The following is a 16,921-nucleotide window of genomic DNA, read 5'->3' on the forward strand; positions in this document are numbered from 1 at the left end:
TTTGTTCATATAGTGCATGTTTATTTACTTTCTACAGCTATGCAAGTCTATATTAAGACAGCATTAAATATTTACTTTAATCTGTACTTTCAATGTTAAGAATCAAAAGATTTTTAAACATGTAATTTTAAATGTGTTTAACACACTCCAAGAAAGAAAGTAATTTCGTTAACTAAAATTAATTAATGCAGCAATTTATTTAAAATAAATTTTAAAACTAAGAAAAGAAAATAATAAAAGTATCAATAATTTAAAGCACTGTTTTTTAACTTTTAAAATCAATATAATATATATATAAAAATCAGTTGATTTAAATCAATGATTTTTTTAAAAAAATCATTTGATTTAAATCATGATTTAAATCGTGATTTAAATCAAGCTGATTTAAATCAACGAACCCTGCTTTTAATTAATGCATACTTGAGCCAAAAATAGATTAAAGGGCAGGATGTGAATTTAAATGTGTGATAAAGCGTTTCGCTCTGAATAATAAATTAAGAAAAGGATTTACATAAAACTAACATAAAAAGATAAATTGAAGCTCTTAACGCTGCAGTTACATATATACACGTCACAAAATTATCTTTGAAAACTAAACAATTCTGAAAATTCTATCTAGATATTTATTAGAAAACTTCTTTAAATAAAAATCAACACAAATTACTAAAACCATCATACACACAATTTTTATGCTCTGACTGTTTAAGTATAACATAAAAAAAAACAATTATTATTTAGTAGAAAAAATAAATATGCAAAAGATGCTAGAATAAATAATTTTTTAAATATACCACAAAAATTAAAAAGATCTGACATTTTTCCTAAAAAGATTTTTTAATAATGGCAGGTTTATAAGCTTTATTAAATGTTCGCAAGAATTTTTAAAAAACTGCAATATTTCAAAATAAAATCTTGAATTCACAAGGTATTGGAAACTACAATTAATTCAATACTCTTACTAATAAACAGCAGAAAAAAAGTAATCTAAAATTCACACCTTGTCCAAAATATATAAATGTTTATTAAAGAACATAAACTATAAAATAAAATATATAAATTTTATTGAAAATAAAATTTAATGCATGAAGAATATTTTCTCTTGACGTAATTCTGTAATCTAGATATAAGGTACTGCTCATAACTCATTCTACAATTTAAAAAACTAATTTAAATTTCAGAAAATTCAAACTAGACTCCACAGTCATGCTCAAAACTGACAGGAATAGAATTTTAGTAACATAATTATTAAACTTACCAAAAGAATGATACACAAGTTTAAAAAACCTCTATAATTGGTATAGCCACTAGATGAACTCAACAAAGAGTCTCGTTGCTTGTGAATACTGTAAAAGAGATATAAATTTAAATTAAATAAGTTACTATTTCTTTCCAATATATAAATTTAAATTAAATAAGTTACTATTTCTTTCCAATATCAGTATAAAAATCACATTAATGAACAAGGACAGGTAATACAAAAAAATTAAAAATGAAGGATTTGTTAAAAAAAAAAATCTTATTTTGGGAAGATTTCCATACCAGGGTTTGTGGCAGAACTGTCTGCTCGTAACAAACCCGATCAAACAGATACAGGCGTTTTTAAAAAAATTGCATATTCAAATTTCATTTGGCATCCAAGCAATTAAAGTTGACAAGACAGATAATGATACAGAAATTTGTCCCCCACTTTTACCTTTAAAAGAAAAAAAGGAGGGGTCATTAAAAGGTCAAAAATATTTCGATTGTGGGATATGTGATGTTTTAAGTGCGAAAAAAAATCTACTTTTAGAATTAAATCTTTCAAGTTGGTAATGTTCAGTTAAGTTTTTTAGTTCGTCAAAACTTGGAGTTTATTTTGGGTTAGGTATGATTCGGAAAACTTCAATTAAATAATTTTCTTTGTGAATGATTAAGAGAGCGATTTATGTATCTGCACCAGGGCAAAAATGGTCTAAAGCTCTGATGATTAACGCGCATTTTCACATGAAGAAAAAAACATAGCGAAGTTTGAGTGTAAAATTTCGTAGCCGACCCATTACAAAAGAACTTCATGGGCAATTTTACCAGATTAGTACATACTTGAGAAATTTATAATATTACAATATTTGTTTATAAATAAGAGAAACTTCAACAGATACATTTTATTCAAAATTTGTTATTTAATATTAATACTGCAGGGCATTGTTGTAAATCTTATGTTTGCAATGCAAACAAATATATTAATTTATGCAAAATATATTAGGTTCAAGTTATGTAAGTTTTTGAAGTTTATGTAGTGTTATTCCATTAGGCTTTGAAGTATAAAATCCATAGCAATAAAATTTAATTATTTAATTTTAAAACATTTTTATTCATATCTTACGGTTGGTCCGGCAAAGTAGCTCTCAGTCGCCGTTCTTTTAGATTTTCACCTTCAACTTGAGCTAAGCTTATACTTTTCGTACGTCGTAACCTAACAGGCATTTTGAAAGAATATTTTCCCAATTTAAACTACAAGAGAAATAACATAGCACGGGTAATTGTTGGCGCATGCAATTGTACTTCATTCATCTGTCAACATCACCAACAGCAGACGAAAATATTTGATAAAATGAAATTGGGGAGGAAAATTCAAGGTTACAGTTATGTGAAAAATAACTGAGGAAAAGAATGGTTTCCGTGACCGAGAGATATATTTTAACTAACAAAAATAGACAATAGATGACGGAAGTTTACTATAAAACAGACCTGGTTTAATTTATAACAAAAAACTATATTTCTGTAACAAACTAAATAAAAATCTCTAAAATTTTCAACAAAAAAAATTTAAAAAGGCAGGGTCCCGCAAAGACACGGTTCCCAGTGGAACACCGAAGTCAAACATCACTAACTGAGGCCAGTAAGCTGGCGGGTGACCACTTTGATCAGCCTGCGTAGGTATCGAGGATATGCGGCATCGGTCCTGTTCCACCGTAAAGTGCTCGACTTTGCGCACAGATTGTCGGGCCACCGAAACGGGGGAAACATCTCCTCAGTTGAGAATCAAAATTGTTATTGAATGCCTTCGGATCATCCTCGATGATGTTTCCCAGACAGTTACCGATAGCCCATTGTGCAGCTCTAGTGAGATGTAAATAAAATATTTACCTAGAAAGATAGGTTCTTTATTTAGGGCCGTGGTAGCCCAGTAGTTAGAGAATCGGACTCCGATCTGGAGGGGCCGGTGTTCGATCCTTGACTCCACTGAGAACCACCGAGTACATGCGATATACGTGCTCGTAAAATCTGTAAAATCGAAAGTACTGTGGTCGGTCGTTGTGCAGTACCATGGATGCAGGAATCTGGAGAAAAAGTCCTTCCTCTTCAGATCATGTTTAAATTGAGGAAATGGCCTTACAAAATTGTGATTGCATGTCGGATCCTCCTAGAGATGATTCCCAGGCAGTCCTCAATAGCCCACTGGGCTACGGCCAATAACACAATGGGCTATTGGCGACAGTCTGAGAAACATACTTGAGGGTGTTCCGAAGAGTTGTCATAATAATTTCGATCTTTTGCAAAGGAGATCTCATTTGTGAAACCACTTCCTCAATTTAGATATAGATCTGCATATTATTTTACAAAAAATATTACGTAAGGATTCATCAAACTTACACAATACAAACCAAAGTTTTCAAAGTTTGGTTAACTCCCCATATAGTTCTCATTTCATACACCATCAAACCAGAAATCTAAATCTGTCGGAAATAGACTTATCGGAAAAAGTAAAGAAAAAAAAAATGATAGTAAAAAATAAGAACAGGATAAAACTATTTTATTCCCTTAAAGTTTCAGATGGAGTTTTTACTAAATAATAAAATTATTTGATTAATAAAATAATAAAGCGTGTGCTCCTAAAGATGTCTTACCTTAAATGTATCTAACTAGATTTACCCCACAATAAAGAAAATAAATAACAAGGTTGATCGTTACATTCCAAGGTTGCATTCCAATGAAACCGCAACAAAAGTATGTTTTATATTGTTATATTATTGTAACAATCATAACTGACAACAAAACAATTTAATAAAGACATTATATTCGAAATGCAACAATTGTTTCAGCCTGATTATTGAGATTGTAAGTATTAGAATTAAACCACTTTTACAATTATTTGAAAAAGCCATATAACTCATAAATTTAAAAATTATATATTTCATAACTTATCGAACAGCAGATATGCTCATCTATTTTTCGCCAAGGAAAAAAGTATCATCCATTAAGCGCTTTTATCGAAAAGAAGAAAATCCAAATTCAGGTAATTCAAAATTTTTTAATTATAAAATACGATATATAAAACACAAATGTTGCATCTGAATATAAATTTCCAAATTATGTGGATACAGAAATAGCTTTACTACCGGGTTCCAAAAAAAAATTTGCAAAAAAAAATGAAGAAAAATAAAAATAAATAAATAAAAAAAAATTAAGAAAAGGTGAAAGTTACAAAATGCTAATTAATGTATTCGTATCATCAAGAAAAAGTTATAAACTCCTCTTACTGTACTACCATCTGCTGATGATGGAGAAAACTCCATCAGGAATAAGGTGAATAAAAAGATTTTTGAAATATAATGCACGTTTTCTCATCGCATTTCTCACTTTTTTAATTAATTTATGCAATGAATATATATAACTCATTTAATGTGTTTTATTTTTTGAAATAATTTTTTTTTGACGCAGTTCAATGATTTTTTATTTCAGATACACTCCATTTGTCTTCTCACAAGCATTTTGCTAATACAGTTTCCAAAACTTCGAAGAGTAATTTTCAAACAGATATCATAATTAAAGTTCAAGATTACACCTTTTACGCCGATAAATTCACCCTATCCTCTTGCAGTCAAGTATTGAAGATGTTCATAGAAAAGAATGAAACAAAACAAGTAATACTTTGAACACTTTATTTATTTTTTAAGAACGTTTCCAACTAAGTAAGAATGCATTGCCAGAGAAATCATTTTATCTTTGAACCATAATAATGACTACCTTGCAAATTTGCTGATACGAACAATAAAAATTTGCTGTGACTTTAATAAGGTGCTAAAATGGAACATGTTTACATTCAAATTGAACTATAGTATCGTGTAACCTAGTTTAAGAAGTGCGATATTAAGGTATAACTCAACACCATATTAAGATTGCGGCAATTTGAACCATATTATATCTCAACACGATCAAACACGTTATGATTTTTATGAATATTTATTTATTATGCATTTTTTGTTTACTAATGATATTCGAAGTCTATCTTACTAATCATATTCATTGAATGTCCTATCAAATAATATGTTATCAAATACCAATATCATAATTGCTGTTTCTGTTCCTTGTGGCTCAGGGGATAGAGCACTCACTTATGAGGTGAACCAGATTCGAATCCTATCGGTAGCTGGTCGGTACGAATTCTGTTCCCGGCTCGCCCGACCACAGTGCTGACCTAAAGTATCTTCAGTGGAAGACGGTCATGGGTCCGATTGCCGATTCCGATTGTCCTCTGGCTAACCGTGGGAGGTTTTCGTTGTTTTCTTTTCTTTGTAACTCAAATGCGGGATAATTCTATCGAAAAAGTCCTCCTCAAAGGAAAGTTCGTCCCAGTGCTTGATCTATGAGTTCCTTCGTTACTTGGTCTTGTTTTTATTTATTAATTTATTTATTTAATAACTATCTTTTATGCTCAAGCGTGATAACGAATAAAAACACGAAAAGTGTTCCATGATTATTCCTTAATATATATTTACTCATTGCCATAAAAATTGGGGCAATTCGTCTCAAAATTGCTCTAGGGCAGTTAGTTCGGAGCTCTGAGAAGTGCAGTCCTGATTTTGAACACTCATTTCTTCAAACCATGGTCGCACAAGTCTCAATAAAAGGAGCAGTCATCGTGCTAGAAAAGAAATGAGCCTTCCCCGAAACATTGCCATAGTGTTGTAAGTACATCCATCTCAGAATTCGTATTTCAAACCACAAGAATTAATGGATCCAAACCTAACCATGAAAAAAAAAACTTCACAATATGATGCAGCATAGACCAAATTTCATCTAAGTGGGCGTCCGGATATTTTGATCCAGATAAGGAAAGAAAAAAAATCGGTTTTCAAATTTAATAACTATTGAGTTCGGTATTAAAATCCATAAAAACCAGCTTATTTGTGTAGTGAGATTAAAATGCATCCCCTTTGATTTTGCAGTTAAACATCATTCTTAAATAATTTGGTTTTAAAAATATTTTATTCTCTTCTTTGATCTTGGTGTTAAGTCTCAGTTTTAAAACAATTTTGGAGTTTTTCTTGCTTAAATTTTATTCTGAGACTTCTAACATGGATTTCTAACATATTTTAACTTCATTTTTTTAAAAAAGAATTTTAATATACGTATATATAATTTAGCCTCTGGCTTAGATATCTATATAATGTGGATTTATTATCAAGTTTTAGAATGACAATGAAAATAAAATAAATAACTAAATAGAGCTGTAAGTGTTAAAGATGTAACAAATGTAAAAATTATTGCAATTATTTCAGAACAATGATAGCACTTTCTGGTTTTTCTTTAAATACTCCTTTAGGATCTTCAAAATACTATGAAACTGTCCTTTTCTTAATAGAATAAAATTATACCAACTTGCTCAAAGCAAATAGAACTTCCTGTTATCTTGTGAGTTTTTTTCCCCCGTAAACAGAATGATTCATTAAAACTGCTGGAAATTGCTAGTTATTTCCTTTCTTTGTAACCCAGTAAGAAGAATCACATGGTATAAGGTTTATTAAAATATACTTATAGAATTTAATGGTAAAAAGCAGGAAAAAATGTGCGACTTAATCGTTCATAAAATGTTTTATTGGTCTTGTTTTCCTCTTATTCTTCTTATAATGCGTATTTATTTATCATACATTTTTTTGTATTGAATGTAACACCTACATTAAGTTCAAGTGTTAAAAAACACACTATGATTTCTTTACATATAGGTATTCATTTCAGTTCAAAACTTAATTATAAATATTATTTGTCCGAATACACTTCTACGACAAAGCAAGATTTAGAAACGGTAATTATTTTTTTACTGTCGGCAGTTTGGCGAAAAATACTTTTTAATTCTTCCTCAACTGAGATTTTGATAATAGAAAAAAAAAGCTTTTGTTTTGTTCGGATTAAAACTAGCACGATTTTTTTTTTTTAGATTTTTTTTTTAAATCACCATTTATTGTCTCTCCATTATATTCCATTTCCTTCTCTATTCCTATCTCTTTCCATTTTTTTCTTTCTGAGCAACAAATAAACTGAAAGATTTGAAACTAAAACTAAAAAAAACTGAAACTAAAAGATTTGGAAAAAATCAATTGTTTTAATTAATACAATCTAAAGTTACAGTATTAACTTTAATTTCTACAGATGAGTTTTTTAACAATTGATTTATAATTAAGTATCGTCATACATAGTGATTCTTCCAACTGCATTCGTTATCACTTATTTAACAAAATATTTGTGTTTCTTTATGATTCTTTTTTTCGCCTAAACTTATATCTGCAACTACTGACAAATAAATGAAATTTTTTATTCATATTAACTTCAAACCAAAAGAATTAACAGTTTAAAAAAATTAACTTGATCTGCGAATGACGGATTGGAAAGACGCTTGATGGAAGCAATCATAAGAAAAGAAATTACTTTTCTTACCTCCAAAGAAGCTCCATGAAAGCAATGCATGAAATGAAAAGTTAATAACTTTATTTTTAATCATTTTTAAAACCAGCATTAAACAGCTAACTCAATTCTGAGTTTAGGAGTATCAATGTTCAGCTCAGTAGCTTTGTAATTTTGAACCCAACCCAGAAGACAGAGAGACTCTGGGATCAAGCATTGCGACGAACTAGTCTTCATGGAGGATTTTTTGATGGACATAACCCGCATTTGCATTACACGGAGCTGAATGCCACACGGAGAACCTCCCACGAAAACCATCCACGATTACTCCGGGGGCAAAGGGATTCTAACCCATGATCCTTCTACCACTGAGGATATTTAACGTCAACACTGTGGTAAGGGCAAATCAGACACAGAATTCGTAACAACCAGCCACCGCTGGGATTAGAACCAGGATCACCTGATCGGGAGGCAAACGCTCTATTTCCTGAGCTGCCGTGTCATCATTCTAATAATTTAATTTTAAATTATAAGCACAGGTCTTTAAATTCTGAAATTCATTTTTTTTTCAACTCAACATTTGCTTTATAGACTACTTATTCAAAATGAGTCTATTTTTAAATTAAAGCAAACAAATAAACATAACTAACTTTAAGCGTTTAATAAAATAAGAAGAAAAAAATTATTAAATCCAATGTTTAAATGTTATAATATCTCAAATTCTCAAAAGTGACTGAGGTCTACAGTCTATCAGATAAATATTCTCTTTTTTGCTATTAAAGCGGGGGGGAAACATAGCTTGAAATTATTAGTAATAATTTATATTGTTTTGTATGAGTCAATAAAAATTTCTGAAATAAATAAATTAATAATAATAATTGTAACAAGCGCTTTTACACGAAACGTTTTCAATTAATCTTTCCAAAAATTCCTCGATTTCGGTGATTTTCGCTGTCAAAGAAAATATAAAACATGCTGAAAGGACTTTAAAATTATAGTTCTGACGTCAAAGTTTCTATGACTATGACTACCATAAAATATATTATGATAACTTATTACTAGTATATAAGTTTGTTTATTACTATTATGATTATGCTTTTTATCGATGATGCTGAACATTGAACAATGACATAAAGATATCTTTGTATGCAATGAGATGTATGTTTCGTATTTGTTTTGACATCCTTAATTAATTACTCTAATTGTTTCCTGTGTAATTAATCTTCATTTATGTTATTCGTGTTTCTCAATTAAATTGCTAAATTTCTAATCCAAATACGTTTTTACACTAAAACGCGTTTTTTAAAAGCATTAATCAGTATGAAAATGTGTGTTAGTAAGCAAACAGACAAACAAACATTAAATAAATAGATAAAACTATAATAGTGAACAGTAGAATTAAAAATGCAACTACATGCACTAAAAATTTTATTTGCTTCTACACTAAAAATTGTGGTAACTACACCAAGATTTTTAACAAACTAGTAAGTAAACTAAACTTTATTAAAATCATATTATTTTCTATCGAGCAAATATTTGACAGGTTATAGCTCCTCTTCAATTTAATATGCAATTATAAAAATATAAACATGTGTATTTATTTTTACAATTTTTCATCTTTTTCAAACCAGATTAAAATATTTACTTAGAAGAAATTTGGAAAAAACTGGTCGGATGCAGACACTTAAACGTAAGATTTAACTGTGGAAACAGCTGCCTTTCATGCAATAAATGATTTATTTATTTTTCAATTTATTTACCTAAATCTCACTAATATTTATCAATGTAGCTACAGTTAGGATCATTTTTAAAGATTTTTATAAAATGATGATATATTCATTGATAACTTTGAACGGAATTTAAGTGCAATGGAAGCTGCATTAATATAAGCTTCTAAATTTTTCGATATTTTGATGAAAAGTTTATTTTATTATCAACGTTGAAAAGAAGAAACCGGATTTGCCTCTTTAAAGTTAAATTCTGCATCCTTAATATTTTAGACCCAACCAAAAAATATGGATAAGTACCTCTTTCATGAAACTTCAGGGTAAACTCTCCTATGCGAGAAACTTTTTCAGCAAAACTTTAAAAAGAAACATTAAAAAGAAAACTACGAAAACCTTCACGGTTAACTCAACGGTTAAAATTGAATTTAATAAGCCAGCCAGTAATAAATACATTTTTTAGAGAAAATTTAATACCGCCGCTTACATTCAAGTGTTAACTTCTCATTAAGTTATCTAAAAAAAAAAAAATTTTGACAACTTCAAGAGTTTTTTTTCTTCTTATTAATGAAATTTGCTGAATTGATTAATGCACGGGGTGCAGCGTAGACCTACCTCCTCGTGATGCACCCTGGGCAACGTTCCAGTAACGGCAAAGTTGTCTACAACTTCGGCATTTTATCCAATCACCCAGTGTCGGCAACATCTACAAGAACTGTGTCAAAAACAGAAACGTGTGATTCTTCAGTGGCTGCCGGACCACTGCGGCCTCTTTGGAAACGAGCAAGCAGATACCCTGGCAAAAAAGGGCTCGAGTCTTCTTCAATCGAGTTCCTCTTCACTTTCTTTTCATTCTGTAAAGCTTTATTTAAAGCAAACTTTAAAAGGGAAATTCAGGGAACAAATAAATAACAGAGTAAAATCTAAGCGCTGGAAAGCTGAAGATCTTTTGAGGGTTACTGGCAGTCCTAGTCGGCACGCTGTGGCCCAATTCCGTCTACTAACCGGACATGATTGCCTTGCAGATCACCTTCACCATATTCGGATCTTCTCAAGCCCTTACTGCCCCCTCTGTAACTCTAATATCACTATGGATAGACACCACCTCCACCACTGTGCAGTCCTTAGGGGCGACTCCGAGACTGGGCTTTATTGGGAGGCCAGAGTACTTATGAGGCAATGACTTCGGTAAATTTATTGTTGTGTTATCTTTACTTCTGTTCCTGTTCATTTATTTTTACTTTTGCCTTGCCATTATAAATAAAAAAATAAAAATTAATGCATTTTTCTAATCTTTCAAGAAGATTTTTAGTCGGCTCAAACATCAATAGGCATGGGACATTCCAGACTTTTAGTGAAAAGTGTTCTTCAGAAAATGGTGTAAAATCTTATCATAATTTTGCCAGTCTCAAAAAAGCGCTAAATTGGAATCTTGCAGCTTGGATCCTGGTGCTGTCGATTTGTGAAATAAAAGTTCGTTTTTTTATTCCTGTTATTGGTAACAGGACAGCCCGATTCAGTTCACAAAAACCTATGTTTATTAATGTTATGATGTTGAGAGAACGTTGATAAAAAACAGCAATAAATAATGAAAATAATATTGGGAAGGGTCTTTTTTGAGGTATAATGTTTTGTGAAATGTTTTGTTTTCAGGATAAAATATTTTGTGAAGGAATCTTATTTACGATAATATTTTTTATGAAGCATGTGATAATGGTAATGTTGTGGTATTATTAGCTCATTTTCTGTTCCTTTATTTCTTATGCGCAAAATAAGGTTTATCAGTTCAAAATAAATTATGGTTTTTCGCTCTCAATTAATTACTGCTGGAGATACAGTTTCTTTCGTTTTCGATGGGTCCAATTGCGTTTTCATTTCTATTTATTAACTAATCAATATTAATAGCTTCAACTCTAGTAAAATGTATTATTCCAAAACCAGTAATTTTAGCTTAAATGATTTAGAAACTGTTATCGGCTGTTGTAAGAATGTTGTTTTTATGAATAAATTAAAGTTTACTATGAATCATAATATGGCTACTTCGAGAATAAACGAGATACAGAGTTGAACATTGATAGTCGTAAACTGAAAAATTGAGTCAGCTGTCCAACGAGGGTTATAAAATATTATTTATAATAAAGATGACATTCTTTTTTGATTACTTACACCCTTGGCTTCTAGTAAATTATGTCTGCAAACAATAGTAAACATAAAATATTTATAAAATTCTCCTGTATTGAAATTGTTATTGCCAGACTTATTAATGAAATTATAATGTGATTTTGTGAGAAAAAATATTGTTGCTTGAAAAAGGCAACGTTGATAACTTGGAAAGTTGTTTTAATGCTACGAATGTTTTCTATAAAATTAACATTCTTCTTCTAGATTTTAATTTTTATTTTTTATTTTAATAAAACGATACAATAGGCTAAAGCAAATTTGAAAGTATTTTTTTCTTCACAAGCATAGCACAGTACTATATCACTAAATTTAAAATTTCTAATTTTCATAGGTCAAAATAAAAGATGTGAAACCAGACGTGTTGAGAATTGTTCTGCATTACATGTACAGTAATAAACTTAATGCTAACTGCCAAAATATTGTTGATGTTTATAGTGTCGCTCGAAAACTTAAAATGAAACCTCTCATAGATCAATGCATTCAAGTAAGGTATTTTATACATTTGTTTGTCTCTCAAAGATTATTCACAATATCGAAACATATTTTATAGTATACGGAGTGTTTTACTGCCTGTGTGACAAACTCACAACGTGTGTTTTAAAGGTACTAAGACCTTGATGGGTCTGAAATGTTTGCGAGAGGGCGTTGCTGGTTTGATTCATTGACCAGCTTGAGATGTGATAGGTCCTATCATGCCAAATAAAGATTTTTCAGCATGGAACCGAGTTTATTTCACTAAAAACCTCGTTGGTAATATATTCGAGGTGAGAGACAATGCCAGAAATTTACCGTAATGTTATAATGTTCCGCCTATAAGGAGCAATTTGTTTGACTGCTTCTGGTCGGAATATGGATTTTCAAACACTTTTTGTAGCAGTTGGCCAGTGTAGTAAAAACATGTCATTATGATAATATCTATTACGCAAATGTGTTGCAGTTGTTGTTGATTTTAACGTTTTGTTCATTTTTTAACATTCCATGGCTCTTAAAAACCCCGAAAAATGGTGCTAGGTTAGGTTGAGGGCCATGATTGGATGATTTGCTACCTTTGGTCACAATAGTTGCTCGCGTAGATTAATAAACGTGAACTCTGCAATGGGTCAAAATAAATGAAAAATATTATTAATAGTATTTTAATAATTTATAGTTATGTTTACAGCATGTAGCATCGTTATCTTTTTCTGCGTTAAAGTTAAAATCTTCGAAACACAGCTCACTTTTAAACAACAATTTTTAAAATTTGCAGTTATTTGGATATAGGAAAAATGATTATTCATCATTGAAATTTCTTTAACATACAAAATCTACTGTTAATAAATTTTTGACTTCGAATAAAAAATAATTCTTTTTTCAAAAATATTTTTTTTCGGATTTTAGATTTTAGTACAAATATAATTCCGATAATCTAGCTGGTTTTTTAGTGACTATTAGACTGTTTTTTATAATTAAAAATACCAAAATATACTTTTGAGTTACTAATTAAAACGTCGGAAAAAAAATACGTAAAAGGGTCACCGGTGCCACATTTGAGTCAAAGGGCTAAACCTCGTGCAAGTTTGTCATATTGTTAAGGGAAAACCTTGTGCATGCATCTCTATTTCTCGTAATAAAATTAATTGTTAATTATACGTAGTATAAGTACAATGACATTATAGTCAGTTGTATCCTTGTACTGGATGAATAGTTTTCTTTAATTCTAATAAGTTGTGTAAATTTGAATAGATTTACAGACTTTTTATAGCTTAAATTTATTCGCGCATTTACGGGATATTTTTATTTTCTTATTTGCGGGCTGTTGCTGTTAAACTGATATTTTAAAAACTTGGTCTTAAAATCAACTCGATTCACTTTGATTTTCTGAATCAATTTTTTTCAAATGTTCTCAAATTTTACAGATTTATTTACTCCTTAGAATAAATCAGATCAAAACACATCGTTCCGCTTCTCAATTTTTAAAAAAAAATTTAATAAGATCAAATTTGTTTCAATGTTTTAACAAATTTTCATATGCAAAAACTAAAGTTAAACTTATTTTTATTGTACCTGCATCTATTTTCATTTTTGCTGACATTTTCAAACCAATTAATTCTTCTGAGTTGTGTTAGTTTCATCTGTTTATCAACTCTGTGTATGTATTTAAATGTATTTGACAATGAATTTTGGCATTTTCAGTTATTTCTTTCAGACAACGTAAGTGCATATATCTATATTTACGCTGCTGCTTGGGAATTGGAAATGATCGTTGAAAAGCACATAGCTTATAAAGAGATATTAAAAAATTTCGAAAAGTGTGCCAAGACAGAAGAATTTATGAACCTAAGCATTTTTCAAATTTGTGAGATCTTGATAGGGCTCTCGTTGGATTGGCTGGAGTCATATATCAAAAGGTAATACATGAAAAATTGTAATACGAAACTTCATAACTAAAATATTTTAATAAAAAGAATAACTCTTAATAAAACAAAAAATGAGATTTTAACCTTTAATCAACTTTTAAAAAAAAACACATCAAAATCTATTATAAATTTCTAAAATATTGTTCACATCTGATAGTTATCCCTCCCAAGCTGAAAATTGAAATTGATACAGTCCCCTGAATGCGAGCACAAACTTTTTTAAAGCTGCGTTTTATAATTATAAAGTTTCAAAAGGTTTGAAAATGTTCACCTTTATTTGCTATTTAGCTTGTAAAAACTAATATCTTTACCTTTAGATCAAGTTTTTGAACAGTTAGAGATTTTGTTTTCTTTTTTGATTATTCCTTTATTAAAAAAAAAGAGTATAAAAACATTTTGATGATTCCTACTTCTCTAAAATTTTGAATTTTTATATAATATTTAATTCGTTTTAATATTATTTGAAACTTGAGCATTTTTAAGTTAATCGTTTTTGGTGGTTAAGGTTTTAAGTAAATACGATAAATTTAATTTTAGTTGTTGATACACTGTAAAAAAAATTTCAGATCAAATTAAAGTATAAAGTATATTAAGTACGTAAAGGCATTTCGGTGCATCATCCGTAAAATCCATTTTTACTGTAAAATTTTGGAGAAATTTTTTTTTTTACTTAGAGCGATTCAATGGTTTTACTGTAATTATTACTGTAAAAGTTATGGTATGTTAATTTTTTTACTCTGTAACATTTTCCAGAATAAATGGATTTTACGGTAAAAAGTACATTGAGCACCAGTATTTTTTTTGTAATTTGATCCAGAATTTTTTTCCTTGCACTCTTAAAGTTGAGTAACAACTACTTATGAATAAAGATATTAAAATAATTTAGTTAAAAATTTATATGTTTAACAGAATACATTAAGTCAAAATTTCGCATTTCAGAAGCAGTCTTATTGGTATTCAATTACATTGCATAAATGATTTTAGAGTGAAGCATATAATGCTAATCATCAAATTTTGTAATAAACAATATATGATTAAGAAAGAACATTAATATCGTCTTTTTACAGCTACTATGAAGTGTTTTTAACAGCTTTGAAATGGTTAGATAAAGATCAAATAAAGCGAACTCGATATTCTCTTAACCTCTTTGCTTGTCTGCCTTTCACTAAAATGACCAAAAACGAAATCGTGAGATGTTTCAATCCACCTTTTGCTAAAAACATCGCTAAATTGCCACCCGTTAGAAATTTACTAATATCTGCTTTGCGGTAAGTATGTATGTAATTAATAAAAATTAAATATATTTCGTTACTCTTTTTTACCACATGCAAATTTAATTTTTATTATAAATTAAATTTATGCATAAAATAATCAAATTGCTGTTTCTGAAAAAAAATGCATCTTGCATTTAGAACTTTTGCTTAATTTTATTGCTTATCTTTAAAAAGCAAATGTTGTGTTCCTATTACTGCACTTTCTTATTACTTTTAGGCGAGATGATATACACCGAAGAGCCATTACATTATGACCACCCTGGTAATAACATGTAGGACCACCTTTAGCCCTCAAAACTGCTAGCATCCGCCAAACATTAGTGTTTTAAATTAAAAACTGTAATAATATTGATAACGGTACCCGTTTTTCTTTGTATACAAACATTATTGTTTTAAATTAAAAACGGTATTGATACGGTAATGATATATTTCCAAGGACATTAGCCACGCCATTTTGAATGTTGATAGTGATTCCTTAATTCGGTTTACACTCTACAATGCTGACACAAATGGGGATGTGGTTAAAATGTGCTTGTAAAATGGGGCATAGGTTAGAGATAGGGTTAGAATATAGTCCTCATCGGGATAGCTGTAAAAGATTTTATTGGTTTTTTACTTTGAACCCGTTTAACCCGCACAAGTTTGTGTTAGTTTCACTCAAAAAGTAACCTAGGACGGAGTATTTTTTCCCTATACTTGGTTCTTGGGTTTCTTTTTCTTTTAAAGTTCCTTAAAAATCATAAAGATAATAGTGTTATGATCACTGAATCTGTTACCTACTAACAAGAACGAGTTAGTTCATCGACTATGTCTGAAGAAAAAACAAACAAAAAGAACATAAAAACACCATTTTATCTGAACTGGATATGCAATCAATTAAGTTACTAAATAAATTATCCGTTTATGCAATTACTTGTACTAAGGTCTGAATAAATATGAATAAAAAGAATTCTGTATCATAATCTGCTTCTTTTTCTTTTACAGGAAATGTTTGTCCCGTTGTGAAACAGTACTTGAATCGAATGAAGAATGAATTAGAAATCAAACTTGTTTTTAGCTTGGGAAAATAAATATAATTTTGATTTTTCTTCGATATGAAAGTGTATAATTTACATAGAAAAAAATAATTTTCCATTTTTGTTTGGGCTTAATTTTAAAAAAAGTGATTGATTAAAAACAGTGATTAATTAATGTAAATTTTTTATATAAAAAATTGAAATAAATTTCCAAAACGCTAAAAAAGTTTTGAAAAATATTTTCAGAACTAGATAATAAAAAATATTAAATCAAATAAATGGCTTCCCCTCTAACATCTAGTCAAAACCTATTAACAGTCAGACAATTTAATATTTGTTTAAAAATCATCCGAATTTAAATGCTTACTGATAAAGTAAATAAGTCTTTTTTCAATAACAATAGTCAACAAAATAATTTAGACAAAGTAAAAATATTATTCTTTGTAGATTTTTTTTCTGTACTCAGTTTCTTAGCTTTACACAAATTGAACCTTAATAAATAACATATTGAATAAATAAATAAACAAATGAGCTAAATAAATAACTCAGTTAATTACAAATTGATATAAAAATTAAATTCATTGCAGCCTCTCTAAACCCCCCAAAAAATGTATACCGTTATTTTCTGAAAAAATTTTTAATTAAAATATTTTACACTTATATTTTTA

At 29.4% G+C, this 16,921-nt stretch overlaps 2 protein-coding genes across 5 annotated transcripts in view; one reads left to right on the forward strand and one right to left on the reverse strand.

The window, feature by feature from the left end:
- The window catches only part of LOC107450283 (diacylglycerol O-acyltransferase), a 26,700-nt gene extending 24,093 nt beyond the window's left edge, over window positions 1-2,607 (reverse strand). For both annotated transcript variants that reach the window (XM_071180098.1, XM_043041561.2), the window contains exons 1-2: window positions 2,363-2,607; window positions 1,256-1,343 (exon numbers count right to left, since the gene is read on the reverse strand). In XM_071180098.1, the coding sequence (XP_071036199.1) occupies window positions 1,256-1,343; window positions 2,363-2,463 (189 nt within the window). In that variant the 5' untranslated portion in view covers window positions 2,464-2,607. The remainder of the gene's footprint in view (window positions 1-1,255; window positions 1,344-2,362) is intronic.
- A 1,522-nt stretch (window positions 2,608-4,129) lies between these two features.
- Window positions 4,130-16,330, forward strand: LOC139425391 (kelch-like protein 31). Of its 3 annotated transcripts, XM_071180099.1 has the most exons (5): window positions 4,130-4,276; window positions 4,723-4,904; window positions 11,899-12,051; window positions 13,740-13,954; window positions 16,222-16,330. In XM_071180099.1, the coding sequence occupies exons 1-5, from the start codon at window positions 4,198-4,200 to the stop codon at window positions 16,268-16,270; spliced, it is 678 nt and encodes a 225-aa protein (XP_071036200.1). In that variant the 5' UTR covers window positions 4,130-4,197; the 3' UTR covers window positions 16,271-16,330. The 3 variants fall into 3 exon arrangements, 1 of the variants encoding a protein (XP_071036200.1); XR_011636641.1 differs by lacking the exons at window positions 4,130-4,276; window positions 4,723-4,904 and adding an exon at window positions 8,757-8,820; XR_011636640.1 differs by lacking the exons at window positions 4,130-4,276; window positions 4,723-4,904; window positions 11,899-12,051 and adding an exon at window positions 8,747-8,820.
- Window positions 16,331-16,921: the final 591 nt, after the last annotated feature.

The sequence above is a fragment of the Parasteatoda tepidariorum genome, chromosome 4, assembly GCF_043381705.1.
Source record: "Parasteatoda tepidariorum isolate YZ-2023 chromosome 4, CAS_Ptep_4.0, whole genome shotgun sequence".
Taxonomy (NCBI): Eukaryota; Metazoa; Arthropoda; class Arachnida; order Araneae; family Theridiidae; genus Parasteatoda; species Parasteatoda tepidariorum.